This window comes from Podarcis liolepis (genome assembly GCF_965112155.1).
Source record: "Podarcis liolepis genome assembly, chromosome: 8".
In the NCBI taxonomy this organism is placed as follows: domain Eukaryota; kingdom Metazoa; phylum Chordata; class Lepidosauria; order Squamata; family Lacertidae; genus Podarcis; species Podarcis liolepis.
This window is the reverse complement of record NC_139560.1, coordinates 1,990,831-2,017,616: the sequence shown is the minus strand read 5'-3', so window position 1 is coordinate 2,017,616 and position 26,786 is coordinate 1,990,831. Positions and strand designations below refer to the sequence as shown.

At 47.1% G+C, this 26,786-nt stretch overlaps 2 protein-coding genes and 1 long non-coding RNA gene across 5 annotated transcripts in view; all 3 read left to right on the top strand.

Annotated features, from left to right (window-relative positions):
• The window catches only part of RECQL4 (RecQ like helicase 4), a 46,311-nt gene extending 32,058 nt beyond the window's left edge, over window positions 1-14,253 (top strand). For both annotated transcript variants that reach the window (XM_083516506.1, XM_083516505.1), the window contains exons 19-25: window positions 2,705-2,861; window positions 4,218-4,347; window positions 6,983-7,149; window positions 9,362-9,548; window positions 10,872-11,034; window positions 11,741-11,849; window positions 13,239-14,253. In XM_083516506.1, the coding sequence (XP_083372632.1) occupies window positions 2,705-2,861; window positions 4,218-4,347; window positions 6,983-7,149; window positions 9,362-9,548; window positions 10,872-11,034; window positions 11,741-11,849; window positions 13,239-13,360 (1,035 nt within the window). In that variant the 3' untranslated portion in view covers window positions 13,361-14,253. The remainder of the gene's footprint in view (window positions 1-2,704; window positions 2,862-4,217; window positions 4,348-6,982; window positions 7,150-9,361; window positions 9,549-10,871; window positions 11,035-11,740; window positions 11,850-13,238) is intronic.
• Window positions 2,870-3,740, top strand: LOC310713286. Its single transcript, XR_014529187.1, has 2 exons — window positions 2,870-3,074; window positions 3,208-3,740. It is a non-coding gene; the product is annotated as an uncharacterized lncRNA (long non-coding RNA).
• Window positions 14,254-15,888: 1,635 nt separating the features above from the next.
• On the top strand, window positions 15,889-25,271 carry MFSD3 (major facilitator superfamily domain containing 3). 2 transcript variants are annotated; one of them, XM_083516891.1, is made up of 6 exons: window positions 15,889-16,033; window positions 19,937-20,636; window positions 21,795-21,942; window positions 22,516-22,622; window positions 23,620-23,729; window positions 24,747-25,271. In XM_083516891.1, the coding sequence occupies exons 2-6, from the start codon at window positions 19,958-19,960 to the stop codon at window positions 24,909-24,911; spliced, it is 1,209 nt and encodes a 402-aa protein (XP_083373017.1). In that variant the 5' UTR covers window positions 15,889-16,033; window positions 19,937-19,957; the 3' UTR covers window positions 24,912-25,271. The 2 variants fall into 2 exon arrangements, with proteins under 2 accessions (XP_083373017.1, XP_083373018.1); XM_083516892.1 differs by lacking the exon at window positions 15,889-16,033 and adding an exon at window positions 19,357-19,486 and having other exon boundaries at window positions 19,843-20,636.
• Window positions 25,272-26,786: the final 1,515 nt, after the last annotated feature.

The following is a 26,786-nucleotide window of genomic DNA, read 5'->3' as shown; positions in this document are numbered from 1 at the left end:
TACATAACCATCTAGCTCTAAATCTCCTGTGGACCCATTCAGAACAGGGTCATAGAACTGTAGAGTTGGAAGGAGTGCAGGGGGTCATCTGGTCCAACCCCCTGCAAAAGTGAGGGTGCTGTTGCTGCTACCTATCAGTGCAATGCCAGCATATGTGGTTGGTGGATCTGGCTGACTCAATCATGTTTTGGATCTGCTAGCCTGGTCCCTATAGGCTAGCTCGTTTTTTCGTTTATATTGCTGTTCTACAAGGATATCTTACCGACATTTTTTTGTGCTTCTTTAAAGATGTGGCTTTGTAAAATGGTATTTTTGTACTTTTTTATGATGCTGCAAACCACTCGGAGGTGGTTTCTTCCAAGTATGGTTGGGTGCTGTAATGTGTATGGGTTGCTCGTGCGTAAGTTGCCGCCTCTCCAGGCTTTGTTGCCTTGCTAAACCTTTCAGTCTGGACAGCCCTTCACTTCGTGGCTGCCTCAGTCGCTAGCAGAATCCGTCAGTGGCCGTTTCTTAAATCTTTTCCAACATAAAAGTTGTTTGACACCCAGTCTCCTCCTCCTCTCTCTGCGCGGAAGTCTTCTGCGCAGGGTGGGCGTGGGTAGCGGAGGACCCGTGCTCTCCCCGCTGGTGTCCGGTGAAGAGTCCTGGAGCCCTCTCGCCGATTCCCCCATCAGCCCCTCTATATCCCTGGTGTTGCGCTGATTTGCTTCCCCATCTGCGGAGCTGCCTCTCTCCCTGCTGGGCCCTTCTCCAGCATCATTTGAGAGCCTTCCCTCCGCCCCTAGCTCCGATGTCAGTTCCCTGACAGGTACATAACTTACCTAGAAAAATGAATGGCTCTCATGGCTAGGAGGGTCAGTAGAGTCCCTGAGGTTCGTTCTTTCTTTCTTTAATAATATAAATTTTATTAGTATTTTCCACACAACAACAACACTAAAAATATCAAAACATAACAATACATAACAATACACAAAAACCAACATTCAAAAAACAAAACAAAAAAATCTATATCTTACAAGTTACTAATATAAACCCTAAAAAGAAAAACATTGACTTCACCAATCCCACAGCACCTCCTTTACCTCTCATTGTGTCTTCCTGTTTTCCTTATCATCTCTATCCTATCTAGATATAAATCCCTCTTTCTTATCCTTTCACTTCACAAGGTTATTCCAGACTCAGCCAGATTTCTGTCCTCGAACCTTGACTTTTGAGGTATTCATTTAGGCACTCCCATTCTTTTTTTACTTCACTTTTTGGTTTTTGTCTTATTATGTCTGTCAATTTGGCTAATTCTAAGTATTCTGAAAGCTTACATAGCCACTCTCCTCTAGTGCGTAACTGATTCCCTTTCCAGTACTTAGCCACCAGGATTCTTGCTGCAGACGTCGCGTATAAGAAAATTTTAGTTTTGTCTTTTAGAATATTATCATTTAAAATTCCTAAAAGGAATGCCTCCGGCCTTTTACTATATGATATTCTTAGTATTTTCTTTATTGCTTCGTGGATCGTGGAGTCCCTGAGGTTCAGTGAGAGCTGCCAGTCAAAGTTAGGAGGGACTCTGCTCCAATTTTTGTGGTTCTGTTGGGGGCAGAGAAGCGTTCTCCACATCCGAATTCTAGTTGAGACTCCTGCATTGCAGGGGCTTGGACTAGCGTCCCGTCCAATTCTGCAGTTCTATGCTTCTATGAATTCAGCATGCAACCCCTTAGCCCCAGGGTAGGATAAGCAACCAGATGGCATCATGGTCCATAGGACAGCTCTTGTCTCCTGGAGGAAGAAGTGTCTCCCTTGTCTTTAGGAAGAATCATAGAATGGTACCTTTGGAAGGTACTTCAAGGGTCATCCAGTCCAACCCCCTGCTATGCAGGAATTGCAACTGAAGCATTTATGGCAGTCAGCCATCCAACTTCTGCGTTAAAACCTCCAAGGAAGGAGAGTCCACCAGCTCCAGGGGGAGTCCTTTCCTCTGTCGAAGAGCTCTTGCCATCAGAAAGGTCTTTGTAATGTTCAGTTGGAATCTCCTTTTGTGTCATTTGAATCCGTTCGTGGTCCCTTTCCCTGCTGCCTGCCTGCCCTTGATCTCTCTTGTGTGCAGTAAAGCCACTTTTCGTATTTACGGGACCGCCTCTCCTGGTCTTAAGGTCCATGAACAACGATAGTTTAGAGGTCCTGGGCCCTAAGGAAGTCAGACTATCCTCCACCAGGGCCAGGGCCTTCTCAGTGATGGCTCCGACCTGGTGGAATGCTCTGTCCCATGAGACCAGGGCCTTGTAGGATTTAACTTCCTTCCGCAGGGCCTGTAAGACAGAGCTATTCCACCTGGCTTTCAATTTGAACCTGGCCTGATCTTTTATTCCCCTTCCTTCCTTCCCTCCCTCTCCTCTTTTTATGAAGATTCCCCGCTCTGGGATCCCACAGCTAATTCTCCCCTGGTCTCCTCGCCGGCCCAAATAGGACTAATTTAGCTAGCTAGCTCTGGTGATCCTCTAATGTTTATTGGATGGATTTCCCCCCTAAATTGATTTTTGAATTCTGAATTTATTGTTATTCACGTTTTATACTGTATTTTATGCTTTTTTGTTGCATCAATTAAGTGTTTTGAATTTGTTGTTAGCCGCCCTGAGCCCGGTTTTCTGAACCGGGAAGGGCGGGGTATAAATAAATAAATAAAAATAATTATTATTATTATTTTCACATCTAGGGCGGTGAAGTGGGTGATGCAGAGATGTTGGCTGCCTTGGAAGGGAGCGGCGAGGAGCAGCCTGATCCAGGCGATGGCCGTCCTCGGATCTGTTACAAGCACGAGCGAGCTATCCCCATTCAGCAAACTGTGGAGGCCCTGGACTTCCGAGAGGAAGGTGAGGAGGTCAGACCGGTGGTAAACTTCCTGCTCCCAAAGGAGGACGAGGACAGGGCCAGCCCCTGCCTCACAACTGCTGAGCCCTCCCTTGCCCTGTGTCTTTGCTGGTGGCTGCCCAGCTTCCTTCTCTTGCTGGTTGTGAGCCTTTGGCACACTCATGCACAAAGATGTTCTTAGCCAAGTGGGGAACTTAAACCAAGGTCTCTCCCAGGTCCTTGTCATTTAATCCCCACAACAGCAACCACCCTGTGAGGTGGGTTAGGGTGAGACGCAATGACTGGCCCAAGGCCACCACCCAGTCAGCTTCATGACAGAGTGGGGATTTGAAACATGGTCTCTCCCAGGTGCTCTAACCACTGCACAACACTGCCTCTATTTAGGCCACGGCCTAGGACCCTTGTATCTACGGGACTGCCTCTCCCGGTATGCCCCACAGAGAGCCTCGAGGTCCATAAATAGCAACACCCTAGAGGTCCCAGGCCCTAAGGAAGTCAGATTAGCCTCAACCAGAGGCAGGGCCTTTTCAGCACTGGCCCCGGACTGATGGAACGCTCTGTCTCATGAGATCAGGGCCCTGCGGGATCTGATTTCTTTCCACAGGGCCTGTAAGACAGAGTTGTTCCGCCTGGCCTTTGGCTTGGAGCCAATTTGCTTCCCTCCCCCTCTTTCTTTTTTCTTTTTCCTTTCTCCTCCTGTGATAAGGCTGCATTTTAATATTTTATTGTTTCAATATTTTAATGTATTTTAATCTTGTTTTTAAGTTGTATTCATTCAACTTGTTTTTATTATTGCTTGTTAGCCGCCCTGAGCCCGGCCTTGGCTGGGGAGGGCAGGGTATAAATTATTATTATTATTATTATTATTATTATTATTATTATTATTATTATTATTATTATCATCATCACACAGGGGTTAATTGTCCCTGGGTGTCTGCCCTTTTCCATGGGCCCCCAGGGGTTAGAGGCCCCCTTGCCCTGGGCCCAGGTGGAGCTCCTCTCAAAGTTGACCCACAATGCCTCTGCCTCATTGTAAAATGGGGGGGGGGCTGTGTTTTTATGTCAAATGTAAATGAACACTGGCTCTGATTCCTTTGCAAACCGATGGCATAAAAATGGGGTTTTGTTTGGAATGAAATAGCTCAGTTAGCAGAGCATGATACCCTTAATCTTGGGGTCGTGGCTTCAAGTCTGATGTTGGGCCAAACATTCCCTGAGTATTTCAGGGGGTTGGACCAGATGACGCTTGGAATCATTTCTATGATTCCATGAAAGGCTTTCCACCAGAGATGGATGCACAGCAGCAGCAGCAGCAGATGCCCCCTCCAGCTTGAGAGTTTTCTTCTTTCTCCGTTCAGGTATAGAGACGCTTCTGTGCTACCTGGAATTGCACCCCCGCCAGTGGGTGGAGCTCCTGCACCCCACCTTCTCTTCCTGCCGGGTGGTCTGCTACGGTGGCCCCCAGCAGCTGCGGACAGTGGCTCAAAGGTACGGAGGGGATGGTGGTTTCTGGTCGGGGACAGAGGGTGGCGCTTGGGGGGGAACTGTCATCGCGCCACTCCTTGGTGTGCGGAGTGCCGCAGGGTGCGATAATCTCCCCGATGCTTTTCAACATCTTTATGCGCCCCCTCGCCCAGCTTGTCCGAAGTTTTGGGTTGGGCTGCCATCAGCATGCTGATGACACCCAACTCTATCTGTTGATGGATGGCCATCCTGACTCGGCCCCAGACACACTGACCAGATGTCTGGAAGCTGTGGCTGGATGGTTACGTGGGAGCCGGTTGAAGTTAAATCCTTTGAAGACAGAGGTCCTTTGGCTGGGTTGGGACGATATGGGATTGGGGGGGCAACTCCCATCTCTTGCGGGGGTGCAGTTAGTGCCAGCATGGTCCGTTAAGAGTTTGGGTGTAATCTTTGACACCTCCCTTTCCATGGAGGTGCAGATTGCAGCTATAACAAAGGCGGTATTTTTTCATCTCTGCCAAGCTAAGCAGTTGGCTCCTTACCTCTTTCACCCTGACCTAGCCACTGTGATCCATGCGAAGGTCACCTCCAGACTGGATTATTGTAACTCACTCTAGGTGGGGCTGCCCGTGAGACTGACCCAGAAACTCCAGCCGGTGCAGAATGCTGCGGCAAGACTCCTTACGGGGTCCTCGCTGCGGGGTCACATTCACCCAGTGCTCTACCAGCTGCACTGGCTCCCGGTGGAGTACAGGATCAGGTTTAAGGTGCTGGTTTTAACCTTTAAAGCCCTATACGGCCTAGGACCCTCGTACCTACAGGACCGCCTCTCCTGGTATGTCCCACGGAGGACCTTATGGTCCTCAAACAAAAACACCTTGGAGGTCCCGGGCTACAGGGAGGTTAGGCTGCCCTCAACCAGAGCCAGGGCTTTTTCGGCCGTGGCTCCGATCTGGTGGAACGCTCTGTCCCAAGAGACCTGACCCCCTCCTTTGGTAATTCTTCACAGAACTCTAGCCCAATGGTTGCCATCAATTTGATTTGAACTGATTTTATAATGAATTGATTTTAGAATGCTGTATTATTTTACTGTTGTTAGCCGCTCTGAGCCCGGCTTCAGCTGGGGGGTGGGGTGGGATATAAATAAAATGTTGTTGTTGTTGTTGCTCTGAGCTTGAGACCTGGGGGAAACTGAGCATTGGGAAATGATGGCATGTGGATAAGCTTCTAAGGGACCCAGAAAGAACCCAAGGGAAGAGTCTGGATTATTGGGGGGGGGGGTACCTGTTGTGACCAGGGTCGCATGACACCCTCAGCCTTAAAGCAAACCTGAGGATTTTGTTGCCTGGTTGAAGGAGTCAAGTAAAGCACATTTTCATGAAGCTGATTCATTCTCTTGTAACAATACAATAAATTGTAGGTTTTGTCATTGTGCACCCACACGTATGGTTTCGCTGTTCTGATCACTTGTTGCTGTATAGCTGTTTTGGCACAGGCTGTTTCGAGTATCGTTCCTGATGGGAAAACAGGATGTAAATCGAAATAATAATAGTTATAACAATTGCGTCCGCCCCCTGCTAGGCCAGACAAGGGAGCATAAAGATCTTTGCAGCCCCCTGGCAGTTTGGCACAGCTGTCCTCCACCCCATTTCTGAGGTGTCCCCAGATGTGACACAGGTTGCTGCAGTGACAGCTCAGCTGGAAAACATGAGGGCTAGAAGCATCCTTTTGAAAAATGCTGCATTCTGTGCCAGATGCCCGTTTTCATGCTCGCAGCTTGGCGCGATCAGGGAGAGTACACACAGAGCCCTAATTGTATCTGGGGAGCTGAGGATTCCTTGCGTTCTTGCATCAGTTTCACTGGATGAACTGAGGCTGCCCCCTTGATGATTATTATAATTTATTAGGGGTGGATTTGAACTTTGCACTCTTCCAATCATTCCATCTGTGCTTGAATCCAAGCTTGTCAGATGAAAGTGGTGCATGCTCTAGTTATCTCCCGCTTGGACTACTGCAATGTGCTCTACATGGGGCTACCTTTGAAGGTGACTCGGAAACTGCAATTAATCCAGAACGTGGCAGCTAGACTGGTGACTGGGAGTGGCCGCCGAGACCATATAACACCAGTCTGGAAAGATCTTCATTGGCTCCCAGTACGTTTCCGAGCACAATTCAAAGTGTTGGTGCTGACCTTTAAAGCCCTAAACGGCCTCGGTCCAGTATACCTGAAGGAGCGTCTCCACCCCCATCATCCAGCCCGGCCACTGAGGTCCAGCTCAGAGGGTCTTCTGGCGGTTCCCTCCCTGCGAGAAGCCAAGTTACAGGGAACCAGGCGGAGGGCCTTCTCGGTGGTGGCTCCTGCCCTGTGGAACGCTCTCCCAGCAGATGTCAAGGCAATAAACAACTATTTTACTTTTAAAAGACAACTGAAGGCGGCCCTGTTTCGGGACATTTTTAATGTCTGATGCTGTATTGTTTTTAATATTTAGTTGGAAGCCGCCCAGAGTGGCTGGGGAAACCCAGCCAGATGGGCGGGTATAAATTATTATTATTATTATTATTATTATTATTATTATTATTATTATTATTAAAATAGACCCTCTTCTGCTCCCCTACGGACTTCTCACGTGCTGACTTCTCTTCCTCCCCCTTCCCCCAGGTGCCCTCCTCTCGCAGTCTGTCTGGCCCAGCAGCGCCTGAAAGGGGTGGACCTTGCTCATGCCAGCTCTGTAGAGTTTGACGTCATTGAGCTGGCCGACTCCATGGGATGGGAGGTCTTGCCAGTGAAACGAGCTCTCCGTCAGCTGCAGTGGACCACTCAGAATGGTAACCAGTCAGTGGGAAGCCTATCTAAGGTGGGCTGGGCTGGGAACAGCTGTCCCAGAGAGCAGGCCGTCTGCCTAAGCCCCCAGCCAGTCTTGGTTTAGGAAAGAAGCAGAGAAGCCACATCTTGTTGGCCGTTCATCCCTTATTTAATCTCGGCTGGAAGGTTGGGGATCAGGGGGGGTGCTGTTCTTTGGATGGAAAGGCCTTCTGAGTGACAAGGATGGAGGAACTTGTGATTCCAAGGCAATCCCCACCCTCTTAATATCTGACCCAGCAGGGCCACAGTGGGAGAAAACTCCCTTTGGGGGCTTAAGGTGGAGGCTCGCACCAAATTCCCAGTTAGTCAGACTATTCCACAATGCCTTGCCAGACATAGTCCAAAAGAATGTGAGAGTATCCATTAACACCTGGAGTACTGTGTCCAGTTCTGGGCACCACAATTCAAGAAGGACACTGACAAACTGGAACGTGTCCAGAGGAGGGCAACCAAAATGGTCAAAGGCCTGGAAACGATGCCTTATGAGGAACGGCTAAGGGAGCTGGGCATGTTTAGCCTGGAGAAGAGGAGGTTAAGGGGTGATATGATAGCCATGTTCAAATATAGAAAAGGATGTCACATAGAGGAGGGAGAAAGGTTGTTTTCTGCTGCTCCAGAGAAGCGGACACGGAGCAATGGAGCCAAACTACAAGAAAGAAGATTCCGCCTAAACATTAGGAAGAACTTCCTGACAGTAAGAGCTGTTCGACAGTGGAATTTGCTGCCAAGGAGTGTGGTGGAGTCTCCTACTTTGGAGGTCTTTAAGCAGAGGCTTGACAACCATATGTCAGGAGTGCTCTGATGGTGTTTCCTGCTTGGCAGGGGGTTGGACTCGATGGCCCTTGTGGTCTCTTCCAACTCTAGGATTCTATGATTCTATTCTATGATTCTAACACACACCCTAAAGAGGAAATGTGTGTCATTTTGGCTTTTTATTTCCTAGCCAACCACCTGCCACCCCTGTTGCTCCACCATCTCTTCACCTAACCTTGATCCTTGAAAACGCTTCCACAACCCAATTATTTTTACTATACATGCAGAGCCCTCCTTAACTGGAGTTGTTTTTCACTCTACCATTCAGCCATTAAAGGTAAAGGGACCCCTGACCATTAGGTCCAGTCATGGCCGACTCTGGGGTTGCTGCACTCATCTCGCTTTATTGGCCGAGGGAACCGGCGTACAGCTTCCGGGTCATGTGGCCAGCAGGACTAAGCCGCTTCTGGCGAACCAGAGCAGCACACGGAAACGCCGTTTACCTTCCTGCCGGAGCGGTACCTATTTATCTACTTGCACTTTGACGTGCTTTTGAACTGCTAGGATGGCAGGGACCGAGCAACGGGAGCTCACCCCGTCGCAGGGATTCGAACCACCGACCTTCTGATCAGCAAGTCCTAGGCTCTGTGGTTTAACCCACAGCGCCACCCGTGTCCCTGTTCAGCCATTCAGTTCCTCCTAAACTGGTTCCTGCCGATTTTGTGGCTGGACTACCCTCTGGCGTACATGGCACCAGCCTCCCTGATAGTGGGTATTGCATGATTTCTACCTAACCTTCCAGTGAAATTGAACATTGGAAGATTCAGAACTCGGACACAAGAAATGGCTTCTTCACCCAGTGCATAACTGGGCTCCTACAAATGTTAGCGTTGTCCACCAATTTCAATGGTTTTAAAAGAGGGTAGACAGGCTCAAGGCGGGTAAGACTGTCAGTGGCTACTAGCCGCGACAGCTGTGTTCTAGTTTTAGTGTCGTAAGTAGTAGCCTCTGGGTGCTGGGAATTACAAGTGGGGAGAGAAGAAGAAGAAGAAGAAGAAGAAGAAGAAGAAGAAGAGGAGGAGTTTGGACATGATATCCCGCTTTATCACTACCCAAAGGAGTCTCAAAGTGGCTAACATTCTCCTTTCCCTTCCTCCCCCACAACAAACACTCTGTGAGGTGAGTGGGGCTGAGAGACTTCAGAGAAGTGTGACTAGCCCAGGGTCACCCAGCAGCTGCAGGTGGAGGAGCGGAGACGCGAACCCGGTTCCCAGATTACAAGTCTTCCGCTCTTAACCACTACACCACACTGGCTCTCTGAGTGCTGTTGCTGTGCTCATGCCCTGCGTGTGGCCTCCCCCAAAGGGCACATCACTGGTCACTGGTCACTCTTCTTAATTCTTCCCTTCCCTTGTGGCACAGGTTCCCATGTGTCTAGGAAGAGCGGGATCCTCGTGGAATTTGGTCAGTTTGCTTTCCACCTGCGCTCCTACGGCGATCTCACAGACGAGGAGCTGGACTCGGTCTGTGACTTCCTGCACCAGCGAGTGACGGGCCGCGAAAAAGCTGCCCTTTCCCAGCTGCAGGCCTGCTTCCAGGCCTTTCAGAGGTGGGTAGGCACAAACTGGCACCACTTTAAAAGGTGGGCTCTGCTGCGTGTGAGAAGCTGGGCAAAAGAACAATGTGTTCAGTCTGGGGACGGGAGAGAGGAGAAAGATCTCCTGTTCTAACAGGGAGGTAGAACCACCTTGCGTTTATTTTTATTTTTTATTATTATTTTTATAGTTTTTATTAATTTTCAATACAATATACATATAATACCATATCAAAGATTTATCACAAATTATATATTATGGAGTTCCTTCAGCTTATCTGCCAATCATCCGTAATTAAATTTTAGTTACCCATTTCCTAAATTTAATACTGCCTTTTTATATGCCTTCCTAATCTTATTTTCTTTTTTACAATACTCCTCAACCTTTCACAGAGCTTCTTGAAATCCCATGAACGTTGTTTGTTCATCACATATATTTTTCAGATATTCTACAAATTTTCCCCAGTCCTCGATGAACTTATGGTCTCGTTGATATCTAATCTTCCCAGTTAATTTGTCCAGTTCTGCATAGTCCATCATTTTCATTCTCCATTCTTCCAGGGTCGGTAATTCCTTCTGTTTCCATCTTTGGGCCATTAATATTCTCGCCGCTGTAACTGCATATTGGAAAAGTTTACAGTCCTTTCTATTTATTTCATTTCCTACTATTCCTAACAGAAGAGCTTCTGGTTTCTTTACAAATGTATATTTCAACATCTTTTTCAGTTCATTATATATCATCTCCCAGAAACCCTTCACCTTCTTACATTCCCACCACATATGGTAAAATGTCCCTTCTTTTTCTTCATTAAACCACCTTGCGTTTAAGCGACACAACAGATGCTTGTCACGGACTGGCTGGAAGCTGAGAAGGGATGGGAGGCACCAGTTGGGAAGCCTCCTTCCAAAGGGATAATAAAGTGTTAACTCATACAAATAATAATAATTTATTATTTATACCTTCCCATCTGGCTGGGCTTCCCCAGCCACTCTGGGCAGCTTCCAAAAAAATATTAAAATACCGTAATACATCAAACATTAAATCTTCCCTAAACAGGGCTGCCTTCAGCTGTCTTCTAAAAGTCTGGTAGTTGTTGTTCTCTTTGACATCTGGTGGGAGCGCGTTCCACAGGGCGGGCGCCACCACCGAGAAGGCCCTCTGCCTGGTTCCCTGTAACTTGGCTTCTTGCAGGGAGGGAACCGCCAGAAGGCCCTTGGAGCTGGACCTCAGTGTCCGGGCTGAACGATGGGGGTGGAGACGCTCCTTCAGATTCCCTTTACAGCTAAGAACGATTTGCAAAAAGAAAAGTATTCTCTCTCCCTCGTCTTTTTGAGCAGTGTGGCTTTCCGCGTCTGTGCCTCGTGCTGTGACCACGGGGGTGAGGAGAAGAGCGCCCAGCTGAAGTCTTTGCTGCTGGATTATTTTGAGAAGGATACAGATGAAGCGGATCCTGCACTCCCAAGTGAAGAGCAGGACACTGAGGATCTCCAAGACATTAAAGTGAGAGAAGCTGCTCTTTTCGCCTCCTCTTAATGGCACTGAAGCGTAGAATGACACAGGCATCTCTTTTGGGCTTCTCCAGATTGTGGCCACAGTCAGGCACCGTGTGTGGCAATGTGCCACTGTCTCCTGTGCCCTAATCCTGCCATGCTCCTGGGACTTCATGGTCCTCATCTGTTTCATAATACTATTTATGGGTCTGAGGAGGCTTTCTAAAGATCTCCTGAGATAACGATGGGTGGGTAGGTGAACCTCTGGCAGATTTGTTCATATTAACTGTGTACTCTCCACTTATTTGTGGTTAGGGACTTGCTCTGCAGATGGACAGATGGCTACTCCTCTTATTTTTCAAAGGAGAGGGTCGTAACTCAGTGGCAGATTACCTCCTATGCAGGCAGAAATCTCCCGTTTTAAAAAGGCCTCAGGCCGCAAGGGGCTGGAAAGACCTTGAGTTGCTGCCAGAAGGAAGTTCTGGGCTAGATAATCAGTAGATTTACGCTGCCCACTTTTCTACCTGTGCAAAGAAGTGAGTTCTCTTCTCCCTTTTAAACCAGAGGTGGGAAAGAGTCCTTTCTGGAGACACTTCCAACTGTCAAGTACACAATGCTGAGCAAAGCTGAGTCCAGTGTTTTGACTTGGTACAAAGCAGCTCAACATGTCCAAATCGGTAACTAAACTCCCAGTATGCTTTGCTTCCCAATTTCAGCTTCGGGACTGGGAAGAGCAGATACGAGCTGACGTCCGCAACTTCCTGTCTCTCCGCCAAGACGAGAAGTTCACTGGCAGGGCTGTGGCCAGGATCTTCCACGGCATAGGTGAGGATTCCAGTTACAGATAGGTAGCCGTGTTGGTCTGCCATAGTCAAAATAAAAAAATTCCTTCCAGTAGCACCTTAAAGACCAACTAAGTTAGTTATTGGTATGAGCTATGCACACGAAAGCTCATACCAAGAACTAACTTAGTTGGTCTTTAAGGTGCTACTGGAAGGAATTTTTTTATAGGTGAGGATGTAATTCTCCAGCCGTTCCGTGGTCTGCTCTGCTTCTTGCATCAGCACAGAGCCTGGCACCGCACAGGCGATAGGCTGAAATCCACCAAAACCTCCAGAGGGCACTTCTGCTCAATCACAATCTGATCTCCCAAGGGCAAAGGCAATTGAGCATCACATTTGCCACAGTGCTGTAGAACAGCCTCTTCCAACCTGGTGCCTTGCAGATGTTTTGGACTACAACTCCCTGGACGTGGCTGATGTTTGTTGTAGTCTTAAAGACACCTGGAGGCTACTACTTTGGCAAAGGCTGCTGCAAAGTGAACAAAACTGGTAATTGTTGTAAACAGAATCTCTGCCCTTTTCCCCTTATGGGGTATCCAAGAGCCCATATAGAGCCCTTACGTAGGTTCCCTATTGGTAGGAGAAAATAACAGAGGCCAACCAGAGAATATTGAGAAGCAAAGCAGCTAGTAAGCTTGATCTTTATTGATCTGTTGCAACAGGGTGCTCCCCTCACATGAAGGAGAAGGAGGAGGAACCCAGAACAATAGCTAACAAGGCCTTATATAGACATTCTGAAATTGCCGTGCTGTAGATCAAGACCACCCCCAGAAACATCATACATACATCACAGAAGGGGTGTAGCTCAAGACCACCACCCCAGATACATCATACCTACATCACAGAAAAGGCGGTCTACAACAGAAATTTGAATGTTGTTTTTCTTCCTGTTTACTTGATTGGATACCCTGCTTATTTGATTGGATACCCTGGGGAGCCTGGCCAGTCTTTTGTAATGATAAATACTTAGTAATGATAAATACTTAGTTCCTGAGTCAGGTCACAGGCTCACCCTATTCAAACGCAGACATACCTTTAAGACAGGATTTGTGAAGGAAAAGACAATGGGGAGGCTTTCCCATTTTCCATTCAGAGAAAACATTTGGTCAGTTTGGGAATCAAAAATGGTTCCAGGTCGGTCTTCCTGTGCTGATCTATGTACGTGCTTGGCTGGTAAACTTATGAATATTGAACATATATCTAAGACCTCAAAATTCCTATCACATAATCCTTAGCTCTATGTCAATAATGTAGGCCTAGCAGGAGGCTCTGTTGGGCCCTCTAATGGCTGGCATTGCTCTGTTTTTTTGAGAAATGAACAAGCACTTGCAATTCTTTTGGTGGCTGATTGAATTTTTCTCCGTTTGGACAGGAAGCCCACGCTACCCAGCCCAAGTTTATGGCAGAGACCGGCGCTTCTGGAGGAAGTACATACATTTTGATTTCAACAAGATTATACGCATGGCCATGGAAGAAATCATCCGTTGGAACTGAATTGAGCCTGCACTGCCATCTCCAGGGATGAAACCCCAGAGCACAGCTCCACAGTTCCCTCAAGCCTGTGTGCAGGTTGCTCTAATTGCAAGATGCAACTGACCAGCCAGCATCCCAGGAGCCAAAACAGCACCTCCTGCTCCCCTTGCGGTTTTGCAGAACCTCTCTGCAAGGCAGGTGGAAAGCTGGGCACCTGAATGGACTTCTCTGTTGCCCTGAAATAAGCAAAGGTTTGGGGGAAAATTGCTTGTTTTCATCTCCAAGCCTTTCCTATTTTTGTATGTAAAGCTTCCTTTTTATTTTTTGATTTTTTACAAAATTGTCCTGATTTTTAAATATTTTTTAATGTAAGGGAGAGTGTTAAGTCTTCTTCTAACCTCTATGAATTTTTATTATTTTTATTTATTATCTGGACTTCTACATACTTTGCAAATCTCCAAGTGTGTTAATGGATGCCTTCCCTCCCTCCAGGGTGCCAGCATTGGAGGGAGGGAGGTTGATTTAATAAATAATGATAATAAAATATGTATAAAAGGAGGACCCATGATTAAGGGTAGAACATGCACATACAATTGGGAGACATACAGGAGGGACTGGCGTCAGCAAGCATAATCTAATGGGCAGATCCTCTTCCATAAAAGAAGTGTGAGGATTTGCTTTTATATGGCATTTAGAAATATAATGCTGTAAATGTTTGGCTGCCGCCCACCTCTTCACCTGCAATAAATCTATTTCATTGTATGCAGGGGCCTTTAACATATTTTTAAATAAGTGAGGAATGCTTGCATTGTTATAAAATAGATCGTGAACGGACAGTCTTAATTTAGCACTGATTTTTCTCTCAATTCCCCCACATCCTTTTTGTACATTTGCCTTAATAAATATACAAAGAAGTTTATATGCAGCCTTCCCATCTGTTTGAGCAGGAACTAAACAGGTGAGGAATTTAATAGTAGTAGGTTTGATCTTCTTGCGGTCCATGGGACTCTCAAGAGTCTCCTCCAGCACCAGAATTCAAAAGCATCCATTCTTTGGCGGTCAGCCTTCTTGATGGTCCAGCTCTCACTTCCATACATCACTACGGGGAAAACCATAGCTTTAACTATACGGACCTTTGTTGGCAAGGTGATGTCTCTACTTTTTAAGATGCTGTCTAGGTTTGTCACTGCTTTTCTCCCAAGGAGCAGGCGTCTTTTAATTTCGTGACTGCTGTCACCATCTGCAGTGATCATGGAGCCCAAGAAAGTAAAATCTCTCACTGCCTCCATTTCTTCCCCTTCTATTTGCCAGGAGGTGATGGGACCAGTGGCCATGATCTTAGTCTTTTTGATGTTGAGCTTCAGACCATATTTTGCGCTCTCCTCTTTCACCCTCAATAAAAGGTTCTTTAATTCCTCCTCACTTTCTGCCATCAAGGTTGTGTCATCTGCATATCTGAGGTTGTTGATATTTCTTCCTGCAATTTTAATTCCAGCTTGGGATTCATCCAGCCCAGCCTTTCGCATGATGAATTCTGCATATAAGTTAAATAAGCAGGGGGACAATATACAGCCTTGTTGTACTCCTTTCCCAATTTTAAACCAATCAGTTGTTCCATATCCAGTTCTAACTGTAGCTTCTTGTCCCACATAGAGATTTCGCAGGAGACAGATGAGGTGATCAGGCACTCCCATTTCTTTAAGAACTTGCCATAGTTTGCTGTGGTCAACACAGTCAAAGGCTTTTGCATAGTCAATGAAGCAGAAGTAGATGTCTTTCTGGAACTCTCTAGCTTTCTCCATAATCCAGCGCATGTTTGCAATTTGGTCTCTGGTTCCTCTGCCCCTTCGAAATCCAGCTTGCACTTCTGGGAGTTCTTGGTCCACATACTGCTTGAGCCTGCCTTGTAGAATTTTAAGCATCACCTTGCTAGCGTGTGAAATGAGTGCAATTGTGCGGTAGTTGTAGCATTCTTTGGCACTGCTCTTCTTTGGGATTGGGATGTAGACTGATCCTCTCCAATCCTCTGGCCACTGCTGAGTTTTCCAAACTTGCTGGCATATTGAGTGTAGCACCTTAACAGCATCATCTTAGTGTCCTTTATTGGCAGTGCTGGATGCAGCTTGTCAAGTGCTGAAACGGGATGATGACCTCTTGCTGTTTTCTACCTCTATGGTCCCCTGACCCAAAGGGAACACAGTTTCAATGAAGTCCTTATGAACACTACCGGTACTCGGTCGAACTCTGCCTCTTCATAGCAAAGTGAGCCTGCCCCGTTGTTGGCATCCGTCTGTCTCGAGAGACAACGGAGGGGTGCGCCTTTGGGGATTGAATCCTGCACCTCTAGAGAGGTAAAAAGGATAGAGCGGCGCCACTCTCCGATTCTGCCCAAGCCCGCTTTCGATCGACAACCGGAAGTCTCGGCCTTTGCAGTGAGACTGTGCCCTTTAGGGTGAAATAGCGTCGCGGCGCCTGCCGAGCGAAGTCAACCGAGAGGCGCCGCCTAGAAGGGCCGCGAAGCCTCACCGACGGAGCGCCGTTTCCGGTCCGAAAGCGACGCTTGCCCTTTTCCTCTCTCCTTCACCGGAAGTGTACCTGCGCTCATGGTCTGGGCCTGGTTCCGTTTCTCTGAGGGCGGCGGCGGCGTTTCCGCTCTCGCTGTTGGCCGTGGAAGCGGAGCGGCTGGACTTTTATGTGGGTCCCGCGAGCGGCGGGGAAGGAGAGGGAGGGGGCGGAAAGGGGGCGGCTCAGCGGCGCCCTCTAGCGGCGGAAGCGCGGAAGGGCCGGTGGGGAGGGGGTTGCCATGGCAACGGAGGGGAAGCTGGACCACTCGCCTCGGGGATGCTGCTGATGCTGCCAGGGAGGCTGGCAACCCAGTGATGCTGAGTCCTGCTGGTGCCACAGGGGTTCCTGTGGGGGCTGGGGAAGCTTCGTTTTTGGGAGTAGGGGGTGTACGTTTGGCAGGCAGGAGAGCCCCCAAACCCAAACTCCGTTAGCATTTATGCAGTTATTCCGAATTCATACCCTGCACGATTGGCAAAACAACGACGCCTCAAAGTGGTTTACGAAAAAAAGGTTAAAATAATAATAATAATATTTTTTATTTATACCCCGCCCTCCCCAGCCAAGGCTAACAAGCTAACAAGCGATAATAAAAACAAGTTGAATGAATACAACTTAAAAAACAAGATTAAAATGCAACATTAAAATATTGAAACATTAAAATGCAGCCTCATCGCAGGAGGAGAAAGGAAAAAGAAAGAGGGAGAGGGAATCAAATTGGCTCCTAGCCAAAGGCCAGGCGCAACAACTCTGTCTTACAGGCCCTGCGGAAAGAAATCAGATAACAAAACAATAACAAAACCACGACGACGGCATAAAAGATACGGAAAGTCAAAATAAGAAAATTATTTATATTCGTTGTTTATTAAATTTGCATACCACAAAGATCACAGGGCAGTTCACAACGTAAAAATACAAAATGAGAACACATAATAGATTTTTAAAAATGAGACGTAAGAAATAAATATGAATACACCGGCACTGGACCCCTACACAAAGAAAAGATGACAGATTGATGGTGACAGATAGTTAAGGGAGTCCTTTCGCATGGACTGAAAGGATGTTCAAAAGGAATCGAAGCACAGGGAGCCAACCGGATGCACTTCAGATGATGACAGACTACAGCATGGCAGGGGCTGTTATGAGTAGGGAGCCCAACATCATTTGGGGGGCATAATGCTGGCTACCCTTGATGGCCCCCCTCAAAAAAGAGGGGGGTTAAAAAACATACCAGCATTTCTAAGTGTCTTGGTAAGCTTGCTTAAACAAGAATGTTTTTAGCAGGCACAGTTCCTAAATACGGCAACCCCAGTTTTTAAAAAAGGGTCCTAAGCATCCACTGCCAGTTAGAAAGGATATTATATATGTGTGTGTGCATGTGTGTATTTAAAAAATATATATTATACACCACTTGATTGTAAAACAGTCAAACCTCAAAGTGGTTTACAAAAAAGGTTAAACTTTCACAGAGCTAAAATGACAGCAGACCAAAAACAAATTAAAACTTGCATCTACTTTCTAAACATCTAGGTAGTCTTGTCTAAACAATAATGTTTTAAGCAGGCACCGAAAAGAGTACAGTGAAGGAGCCTGCCTGATGTCAATAGGCAGGGAGTTCCAAAGGGTAGGTGCCACCACGCTAAAAGACCAAGTTCTTACAAATGTGGAATGCGTGTTTTGTGGGACCTGCAACAGTGCCGGTTCCACTGGGCTGGTCGAACAAATATTCTGATCTGCTAGAAAGGAGCTTCCTAGGTTACAGACATAAGAAGATCTAATGTCTCCAGTATCCTGTTCTCACAGTGGACAGCCAGACGCCCAATATGGGAAGCCTGCAAGCAAGACCTGAGTTCAAGAGCATGCTCTGCTCCTGAGGTTTCCAGCAGCTGTTATTCAGAGGCACACGGCCTTTAACAGCAGAAGCAGAGCATAGCCCTTGTGGCTAGCTGCCGCTGGTAGCTGTTTTCTCCATGAATTTGTCTAATTCTCTTTTATAGCCATCCAAGTTGGTGGTCATCACTATCTTTTGTGGGAACAAATTCCGTAGTTTAGCTGTGTGCTGTATGAATAAATGCTTTCTTTTGTCTGTCCCGAATCTTTCAGCATTAAATTTTATTGGAGGTCCACAATTTCTAGTATTTTGAGAAAGGGAGAAAAACACTACCCATTTTCTCCATATCATGCATGAATTTATATACCTCCATCCTGTTGTAAAACTCTGATCAGATTCTATTAGCGTACTCTAAGGATGAAATAGGGACGCGGGTGGCGCTGTGGGTAAAACCTCAGTGCCTGGGACTTGCCGATCGTATGGTCGGCGGTTCGAATCCCCGCGGCGGGGTGAGCTCCTGTCTTTCGGTCCCAGCTCCTGCCCACCTAGCAGTTCAAAAGCACCCTTAAGTGCAAGAAGATAAATAGGTACCGCTTTATAGCGGGAAGGTAAACGGCGTTTCCGTGTGCTGCGCTGGTGCTGGCTCGCCAGCTGCAGCTTTGTCACGCTGGCCACATGACCCGGAAGTGTCTCCGGACAGCGCTGGCCCCTGGCCTCTTAAGTGAGATGGGAGCACAACCCTAGAGTCGGACACGACTGGCCCGTACGGGCCGGGGTACCTTTACCTTTAAGGATTAAATGCTAACTGCTGATAAAATTATATACATTAAGGACCAAGCACATGTAAAAACTCAATGTCTTGAATACATTGTTGTGTCCAACAGAGAAGGTAGGCAGGCGATGATTAATGGCTTTTATTGAAGATTGGTTACGTTGGTTAACTACTAGCAACGTGAAAACCATCAGGTCTATTATGTCCTTCTTACAGCCCATGGTAAAATAAAATGATTCCAGTACCATATTGTGTCATTTTAAAGCTAAACAAGAATATGTAAAATAAAGACCTCAAATCTTATTTTATTCATTTAACAAAATTTATATACCAGTTGATTGTAGTAAAGACTTTAAGTGCGTAACAAGCAATATTAAAATGCAGTGTTATCTCAATTTTCAGCTGTACCATGTTAAAGGGTATTAAATCAATTATATCAGAAGTAAAACAATAATAATAAGACTGAATTATGGTACCCTTTGTAGTTTATTTTCCACCAATGACAGGAGAGCAGGGTGGGGTAGGGTGTTGGCTTCTGCAGCCAATCAAAAAGCTAAGATACAAGAAGATATCTTACGGGTTTTCTCAAATATTTGTATAAAGCTGTTGTGACTTTATTATGTTTCAGTAAGTTTCATTAGCAACCTGGAGGTTACTGGCCAAAGGCAACTTTCAGGTATTTTAAAATAAAAACAATAAACGTTTTCAAGTCCTGTCTTTCATCTACCGGGGCAATTCCATTCTGTGAAGCCATGCCACCGTACCCAGACTCTCCCCTGTTCTGCTTTCTAGAATATTAGGTTGACCAGGTATCTACCTGGAAAATCATTGTGTCTCTCTAACAGCGCCCATAAGTTGCAAAATATTATGCTGGGCAGAGAAAGCTAAATCCATGCCGTCTCATTTTCATTATTTGTGTATAACATGTCTAGCCTCTGAGTTCTTTCCACAACTACCAATGGGCAGACTCCCTTTCCCTCTGGTCCTTGAATACAGTGGTGCCCCGCAAGACGAATGCCTCGCAAGACGGAAAACCTGCTAGACGAAAGGGTTTTCCGTTTTTGAGCTGCTTCGCAAGACGATTTTCCCTACGGGCTTGCTTTGCAAGACGAAAACGTCTTGTGAGTGTTCCGATTTTTTTCCGCTCCCCCCTTTTTTCTAAGCCGCTAAGCCGCTAATAGCCTTTTAGCCGCTAATCCGCTAATCCTTTAATAGCCGCTAAGCCTTTAATAGCCGCTAAGCCGCTAATAGCGCTAATCCACTAATAGGGTTGCTTTGCAAGACGAAAAAACTGCTAGACGAAGAGACTCGCGGAACGGATTAATTTCGTCTTGCGAGGCACTACTGTACCTACACTTCTCCTGGATGCACGTGAAGGTACAGATCCCTCAGCCTGTTGAGCTCTGCCCATCTTTGCTTGTTCTCCCTGCAGGTGGATGGCAGTTCCTGAAGGATGAACGCCAAGTATGCTGTCCTCGCAATGCTGTATTTTGTCCAAGGCATCCCGTATGGGCTCCAGTCTGGGCTGCTGCCTATCTACTTCCGCACGCTGGGCCTCTCCTTTACCAAGATCAGCCTCTCTAAGGTGCTTTATTTGCCCTGGATTCTCAAGATGCTCTGGGCACCCCTGGTGGACCATTACTTCACCAAGAGGACGTGGCTGCTGCTCACTCTGTATGGCTTCGTGCTGGCCTGCCTGGCCTGCTCCCTCATGGCCCCCGAGGCAAACTTCTTCCCGGTGGCCATCGTCCTCCTGCTCATGAACTTCTGCGCCTCCATCCAAGACATTGCAGTGGACGCGATTGCCATCCAGCTGCTGACGCAACGTGAGATTGGGTACGGCAACACCATCCAGGTCGTGGCCTACAAGCTGGGCTCCGTCTTGGCAGGAGGGGGCCTGCTCACTGTCCTCCATCACCTGGGCTGGCAGACCCTCTTTGTGGGCCTGGCCCTTCTTTATGTTGTGGCCATTGGAGTCACCTGGAATGCTAACCTAAAACTGAAAGTGAGGTTCGATCCTCAATACGATTGGGTCAGGTTCAGAACCTTAAACCCCTGCCTCATGCTCCAAGAGCTTCTCAAGGTGCCGGACACTCTTTGGACTGTTGGTTTGGTGCTCCTCTATAAGTTGGGTGAGTCCTTCTAAAGACTAGCAGCTGCAGATTACGCTGGTGAGCCAAATGGTTGATCTGTTAGGACATGCACAGTGTGTCTTTGGGAAAGGGGTCCAGGCTAATGGGGAGAGGATAACGTGGGGATATTGTGTGCAGTTCAGCAAAGTCAGATGATGTAGACCTTCCAAGTTGATGCCGTTTCAGGTGTGAGAGGTGAGGGTGAGGCCACTACAGTTTTGAATGCACCTCCTCTTAAGCACCTTCAGCTTCTTAGCTCTTCCGGTTTCTCCAGCCTAGTGACTTCCAGATGTTTCGGACTGCAACCCCCATCAGCCATGGGGAGGCTGTCTTACGTCATGTGCTTTTTTTAAGTAACTGAGTTAGCCTGCATCTTGTGACCCACCCCCAGAGTTACAACAGAGATAGTTTCTCTGGCAGCCTGTGTGTCTGACTCCCTTGTTACACCAGCTCTGCTGGCTACTGGCCTATTTTCCAGGCCCAATTCAAAGTGCTGGTTGTGACCTGTAAAGTCACAGAGCTTTCAAAATGCTGTGTCGCAACATGTTAGCATGTCGGCTGCAGTGTGTCGTTGTGTCGTGTGAACGCTTCCCATGCTCCTCCTGGGGTTGGAAAAGGGTTTAACCTCCGGTTTGCTAGTAAAACTGAATTGCTGTGTTGCGAAATGATGCATGTCTAAAAAGTGTGTCAGCAACATGAAAAGTTTGGAAAGCTCTGCCCTATCTTAGTGTATTTTTGATGTTTGTTGGAAGCCGCCCAGAGTGGCTGGGGAAACCCAGCCAGATGGGCAGGGTACAAATAATAAATTATTATAATTATTACTATATGGTTCTAGCCTAAGCTATCTGAAAGGCTATACTCACCCATACAGGCAGCAACCATATTGCATGCGTCCGATTGACGTGTGAACACCAATACATGGGTTGTTTTGGACCTGGCAGAGGGCAGAATAGGGGCAGAACAGGGTGGGGCATAACAAGGTGGGCAGGCTTATGCTCGCCCCACCGACACACACAGGGGCCGGGAATAGAGTCCCTGCGCAAAGTGGTTGCTGCCTGTAATAGTAACTGTAATTCCTATCCCTATTATTTGCAGCAGCTGAGGTTTCCCAGCCCAGGATAGGCTTTGCTGGAAACTGAACCTTGATTCTCCTTGCAGGTGAACAAGGGGCTATATCCATGTTTCCCCTCTTCCTACTGGACCATTCCTTTTCCCCACAGGAGCTTGGCTTCTGGAATGGGATTGTGGCCATGATCTTCTCCATTATAGGCTCCTCACTTGGAGGCTATCTGATGTCAAAACAGGGGTAAGCACCATCAGCCTTCAAATGGGGTTTCATGCTATGGATTCTCCATGTGGTTTTTCATCTTACTCTGCCCAGTTTTTCACTTCCAGCAGGCACTTTCTTCCTGCCGTGCTTTGTCCCATTTATGCAGAATTATGAGGCTGCCGTACACTGAGAAGCGGGGAGAAAAGGGAATCGGGAATGCCTGATTTGCTCTCAGGAATCCGTATCTTTTGCCGCCTCAAGGACCAGAAGCATTTTACAAAAAACAAAAAAACTATGGATCCTTGGAGGGTTGAATGGCCATTTGCAAATGCTTTTGAAAACACGCCCACCTGCCACCTATTATCCTTTGACTTCCTCTGCACTCAGTTAGAAATAGCTAACATTTCCACAGCACATCTTTTGCCCTGCTTGCAACATCTACTCCAGAATGCTGAAGGCTGGATCTTTTCTCCAGGGCAGCCTGATTTGATTCATAGCCTTTTCACGTCAGTCTCTGCCCTTGCCGCCCTGCAATGAACCTCTTCTTGTGCTGTCCCTGAGTGCTTCTGCCATCCCTGATGACTTTCCTTTGTGGCTTGTTCTCCCCAGCAACGCCTTTTCTATGCTGAAGACCTTGATGATATTCCGCTTGTTCAGCCTGGTCTTCCAAACACTCCTGCTGGTTGCCTATGAGGACAAAAAACCAGTCTTTGAAGGTGAGCTGAAAGCAGCCCAACACAGCAGCTGCTTCTTCTGCTTCAGTCTCGGTTCAGATCTCATCCAAGAGTCCTAAAGTCACAAATGTGTTTACTGTGGTTTATTCTCCCCACCCTGAATCTGAGTGTTTGCAGAATTTGAGGGACTTCAATGAGGACGACCTTTTATACTGGCAGTGTAGAGGGACCGCCTCTCCTGGTCTGCAGAGGACCTTAAGGTCCATGAATAACCATAGTTTAGAGGTCCCGGGCCCTAAGGAACCCAGACTGTCCTCCACCAGGGCCTTTTCAGCGATGGCTCCGACCTGGTGGGATGCTCTGTCCCATGAGACCAGGGCCCTGCAGGATTTAACCTTCTGTCAGGCCTGTAAGACAGAGTTATTCTGCCTGGCCTTTAATTTGAATTCAGCCTGATCTTTTATTTCCCTTCTCTTCCCCCCCTCCTCTTTTATGCAGATTACCCGCTCTGAGACCCCACAGCTAATTCTCCCCTGGCCTCCTCGCTGGCCCAAGTAGGACCAATTCAGCCAGCTAGCCCTGGGGATTATCTAATGCTTATTAAATGGATTTCCCCTAAATTGATTTCTGAACTTTGAATTTTATTGTTATTCATGTTTTTATACTGTATTTTAGGCTGCTTTTACAATTAAGTGTTTTAAACCGGGAAGGGCGGGGTATAAATAAAAATTTATATATATACACACACACACACACACACACACACGCACACACACACACACAGTCATTTGCACACCTTGCCTGCAAATTTGCACATGCACACTTGCAACCAGGAAGGCCAAAATTTTGCTAAGCAATGGGAACTCTTGAGTTCCTCAAGAGTTCAGGCCCAGCAACAGGTAAAGAGACTGTAGCTCTTGAATCCTTAACCCACACCTCCTTTGGGTTTTTGGAAGCCAACCAGACACTTTCCCCTGTTTGCTGCTTCTAGACTAACAGATCTCTCCCTCCCTCCCTCTCTTTCTCTCTGTGTGTCCAGTGGCAGCTGTGCTGAGCATCTTCCTACAGCACTTCATCGCTGGCCTTGTAACCACCTTAACGTTCAGCATAATGATGCAATGCGCACAAAAGGCCCAGGAGAACATACAGGTACAACTCTTGCCTCTACGTTCGGCTCCCCACTCCACTGCCCAAAGAACATGTGTTGGTTTGCTTTGGTTCTTTAAAAAGCCAGTTCACTTAATATAAACTAGTAACATCTTAACTAGAGATGGGAAGGCCTGGAAAAATGGGGGGGGACCCGGCTTTTTTCCGTTTCCCCCCCAAAGCCGTTTCCCCCCAGAAAAATGAGGGGGGGGGGGAGTGTGTGGAATATTCAAACTATTTATCCAGAGCCAGGATAAATAAGATATTTTTTTTCTTTAACATTGTGCTTTAAAGCTGTAACCTGCCCTGGGACCTTAGGGTGAAGGGTGGGGAACAAATGAATAAACAAATAACATTTGCTCCTCCCTCGCTATGCCTTCAAGAAGGGTGTGTAGAAATGAGCCTTTAGGCCATGCAAAAGCAAACCTGGCCCTCCAGATGTTTTGAGACTACAATTCCCATCATCCCTGACCACTGGTCCTGTTAGCTAGGGATCATGGGAGTTGTAGTCCAAAAACATCTGGATGGCCGAGTTTGCCTATGCCTGCTTTAGGCTCTCTTCAAATATAAATGGGATGCAGGTGGCGCTGTGGGTTAAACCACTGAGTCTAGGACTTGCCGAACAGAAGGTCGGCGGTTCGAATCCCCGCAACGGGGTGAGCTCCCGTTGCTCGGTCCCTGCTCCTGCCAACCTAGCAGTTCGAAAGCATGTCAAAGTTCAAGTAGATAAATAGGTACTGCTCTGGTGGGAAGGTAAACGGCGTTTCCATGCGCTGCTCTGATTCACCGGAAGTGGCTCAGTCCTGCTGGCCACATGACCCGGAAGCTGTACGCTGGCTCCCTCGGCCAGTAAAGCGAGATGAGCACCACAACCCCAGAGTCAGCCACGACTGGACCTAAAGGTCAGGGGTCCCTTTACCTTTACAAATATAAATGGGGAGGGGAACAATTCTGTGTGCTGCCTCTGGGCTGTGGGCTGGATCCCCTCCTCTCCTTACGACGCCTCTCTTTCCTCTGCAGGCCACTCACTACTCCCTGCTGGCCACGCTGGAAGTGCTGGGCAAACTGGTGTTCAGCAGCCTGGCAGGCATCGTGGTGGACTGGCTGGGCTTCGTCGGGGCCTTTAGCGTTTTCCTCGCCCTCTCCAGCACCTCTGTTGCCTACATACTGTCTTCCAGAAGGTGATGGCTGCTGCCGCCAGGAGGAAGAAGAGGAGAACCTGACAGGAAGCAGGGTCACTGTGGGCCAGAGGTGGCCAAGGGGGATTTTCCAGGTCTCCGCAGCCCCGTAAGCCACAATTCCTCAGGGATCTCACAGCCTTTTGTGAGGGGGAAGAGCTGGCAAGGGCCTCCCTGAAAGTAATTGTCTCAGGAACACTCCTTCTATTTGCCAGGGAATGTCCACGGTGTGTTTAGACTGAATTCCAAGGTCAGTTAATGCCTCAGTGTTTATTGCCAGTGACTGAGAAGTAAAGGAGGGCAGGATCGCTGTCTGTGGCAGGGTGTGAGAGCAAATAAATAAACTTTTTTTAAAAAAAAACAAAAACACACCGTTGGATTTACTTCTGAGGAAATGCTCATCGGGTTGGGCTGCGAGGTAAGATGGCTTCTTGAACCCAGCTCTGCTTGGGTCCTGGAGCAGCGAGCCCCAGTGAGTCCTGGAGAATGCCAAGGGACATCATGAGATCAGGATCAGGCCCAAACCCTACCCAGTCCAGCATCCAGATGCCTCAACGGGAGACCCAGAAGCTGGACCTCTGAGTGGCACAGCATCTCTCCCCACCTGTTAATCACCTGATGGTCACCAACAGCGCCAGGTGACTCAAATGCCAGAGGAAAGACTCCAAAAGTACACTTCCAGTTCTTCATTTGCAGGTGTGGCTTGAGTTCAGGCTGCACCTGCAAAGGAATATATCTTTTTCCCTTTGCATTTCTGTCTTGAATTCAAGCCACAGCTGCAAAGGAGGATTCGGGAACACTTTAAAGTCTGCTTCCGACTCTTCTTCCACTTAGCCATGGCTTGGAAGTTTACCATAACTGCCATACAAGATGTCAAGTCAGAAAGGTGTGTATAACACAATAATTCGTAACAGAATTACAGATAAGAGTTTTAAGGGGTCTGTGCGCACAGAAAAGCTCAAGATACACGTTGATCTACCCACACTTAGTTGTTATCTCTGAGAAACATAGAAAATAACAGGATATATTTATTTTTCTTGGGTCAAAAGAGAGTATACCCCTGTTGTAAACAAAATCTGCCCTTATGGGGTATCCAAGAGCCCATATAGAGTCCTTAAATAGGAAACCCAGCCAGATGGGCGGGGTACTAATATATTATTATTATTATTATTATTATTATTATTATTATTATTATTATTATCCCTATTGGTAGGAGAAAATAACAGAGGCCAAGCAGAGAATATTGAGAAGCAAAGCAGCTAGTAAGCCTGATCTTTATTAAAGCTGTTGCAACAGGGTGCTCCCCTCACACACAGGAGGACAGAGGAGGTGTGCCTGTCTTTATATAGACATTTTAAATTCCCTGCCCTGGAGCTCAAGACCACCCCTCCATACATCCATACATACATCACAGAAAAGGTGGTCTACAGCAGAAATTTGAATGTTGTTGTTTTTCCTGTCTGCCAGGTTATCTGATAATGCCTTATCTGATTGCCTTTCCTGGTAGTCTGGCCATTCCTTTGAGATGGTGATTACCCAATTCCTGAGACAATGGGAAGGTTCCCTCACCCCCTCCCTGCTTGCAGAGAAAACATTTGGTCAGTTTGGGAGTCAAAACGGTTTCAGGAAGGTCTTCCTGTGCTGCTCCAGACATTGGTACATTTATGAACATTTATTTTATATATATATATGACCTTAATTTTTTTATTACACCCCTAAACATTTTTTTTTAGAAAAAAGCACTAATAATAATAATACAAACCCAGCTGTTTTCTTTTTCTTTTTAAAAAAGTTTTATTGGGTTTCACAATTTTATATTCAACACAATCCTCATGAACACAATGAAAATTCACAAATCCAAATCTCCCCCCTCCCTTGACTT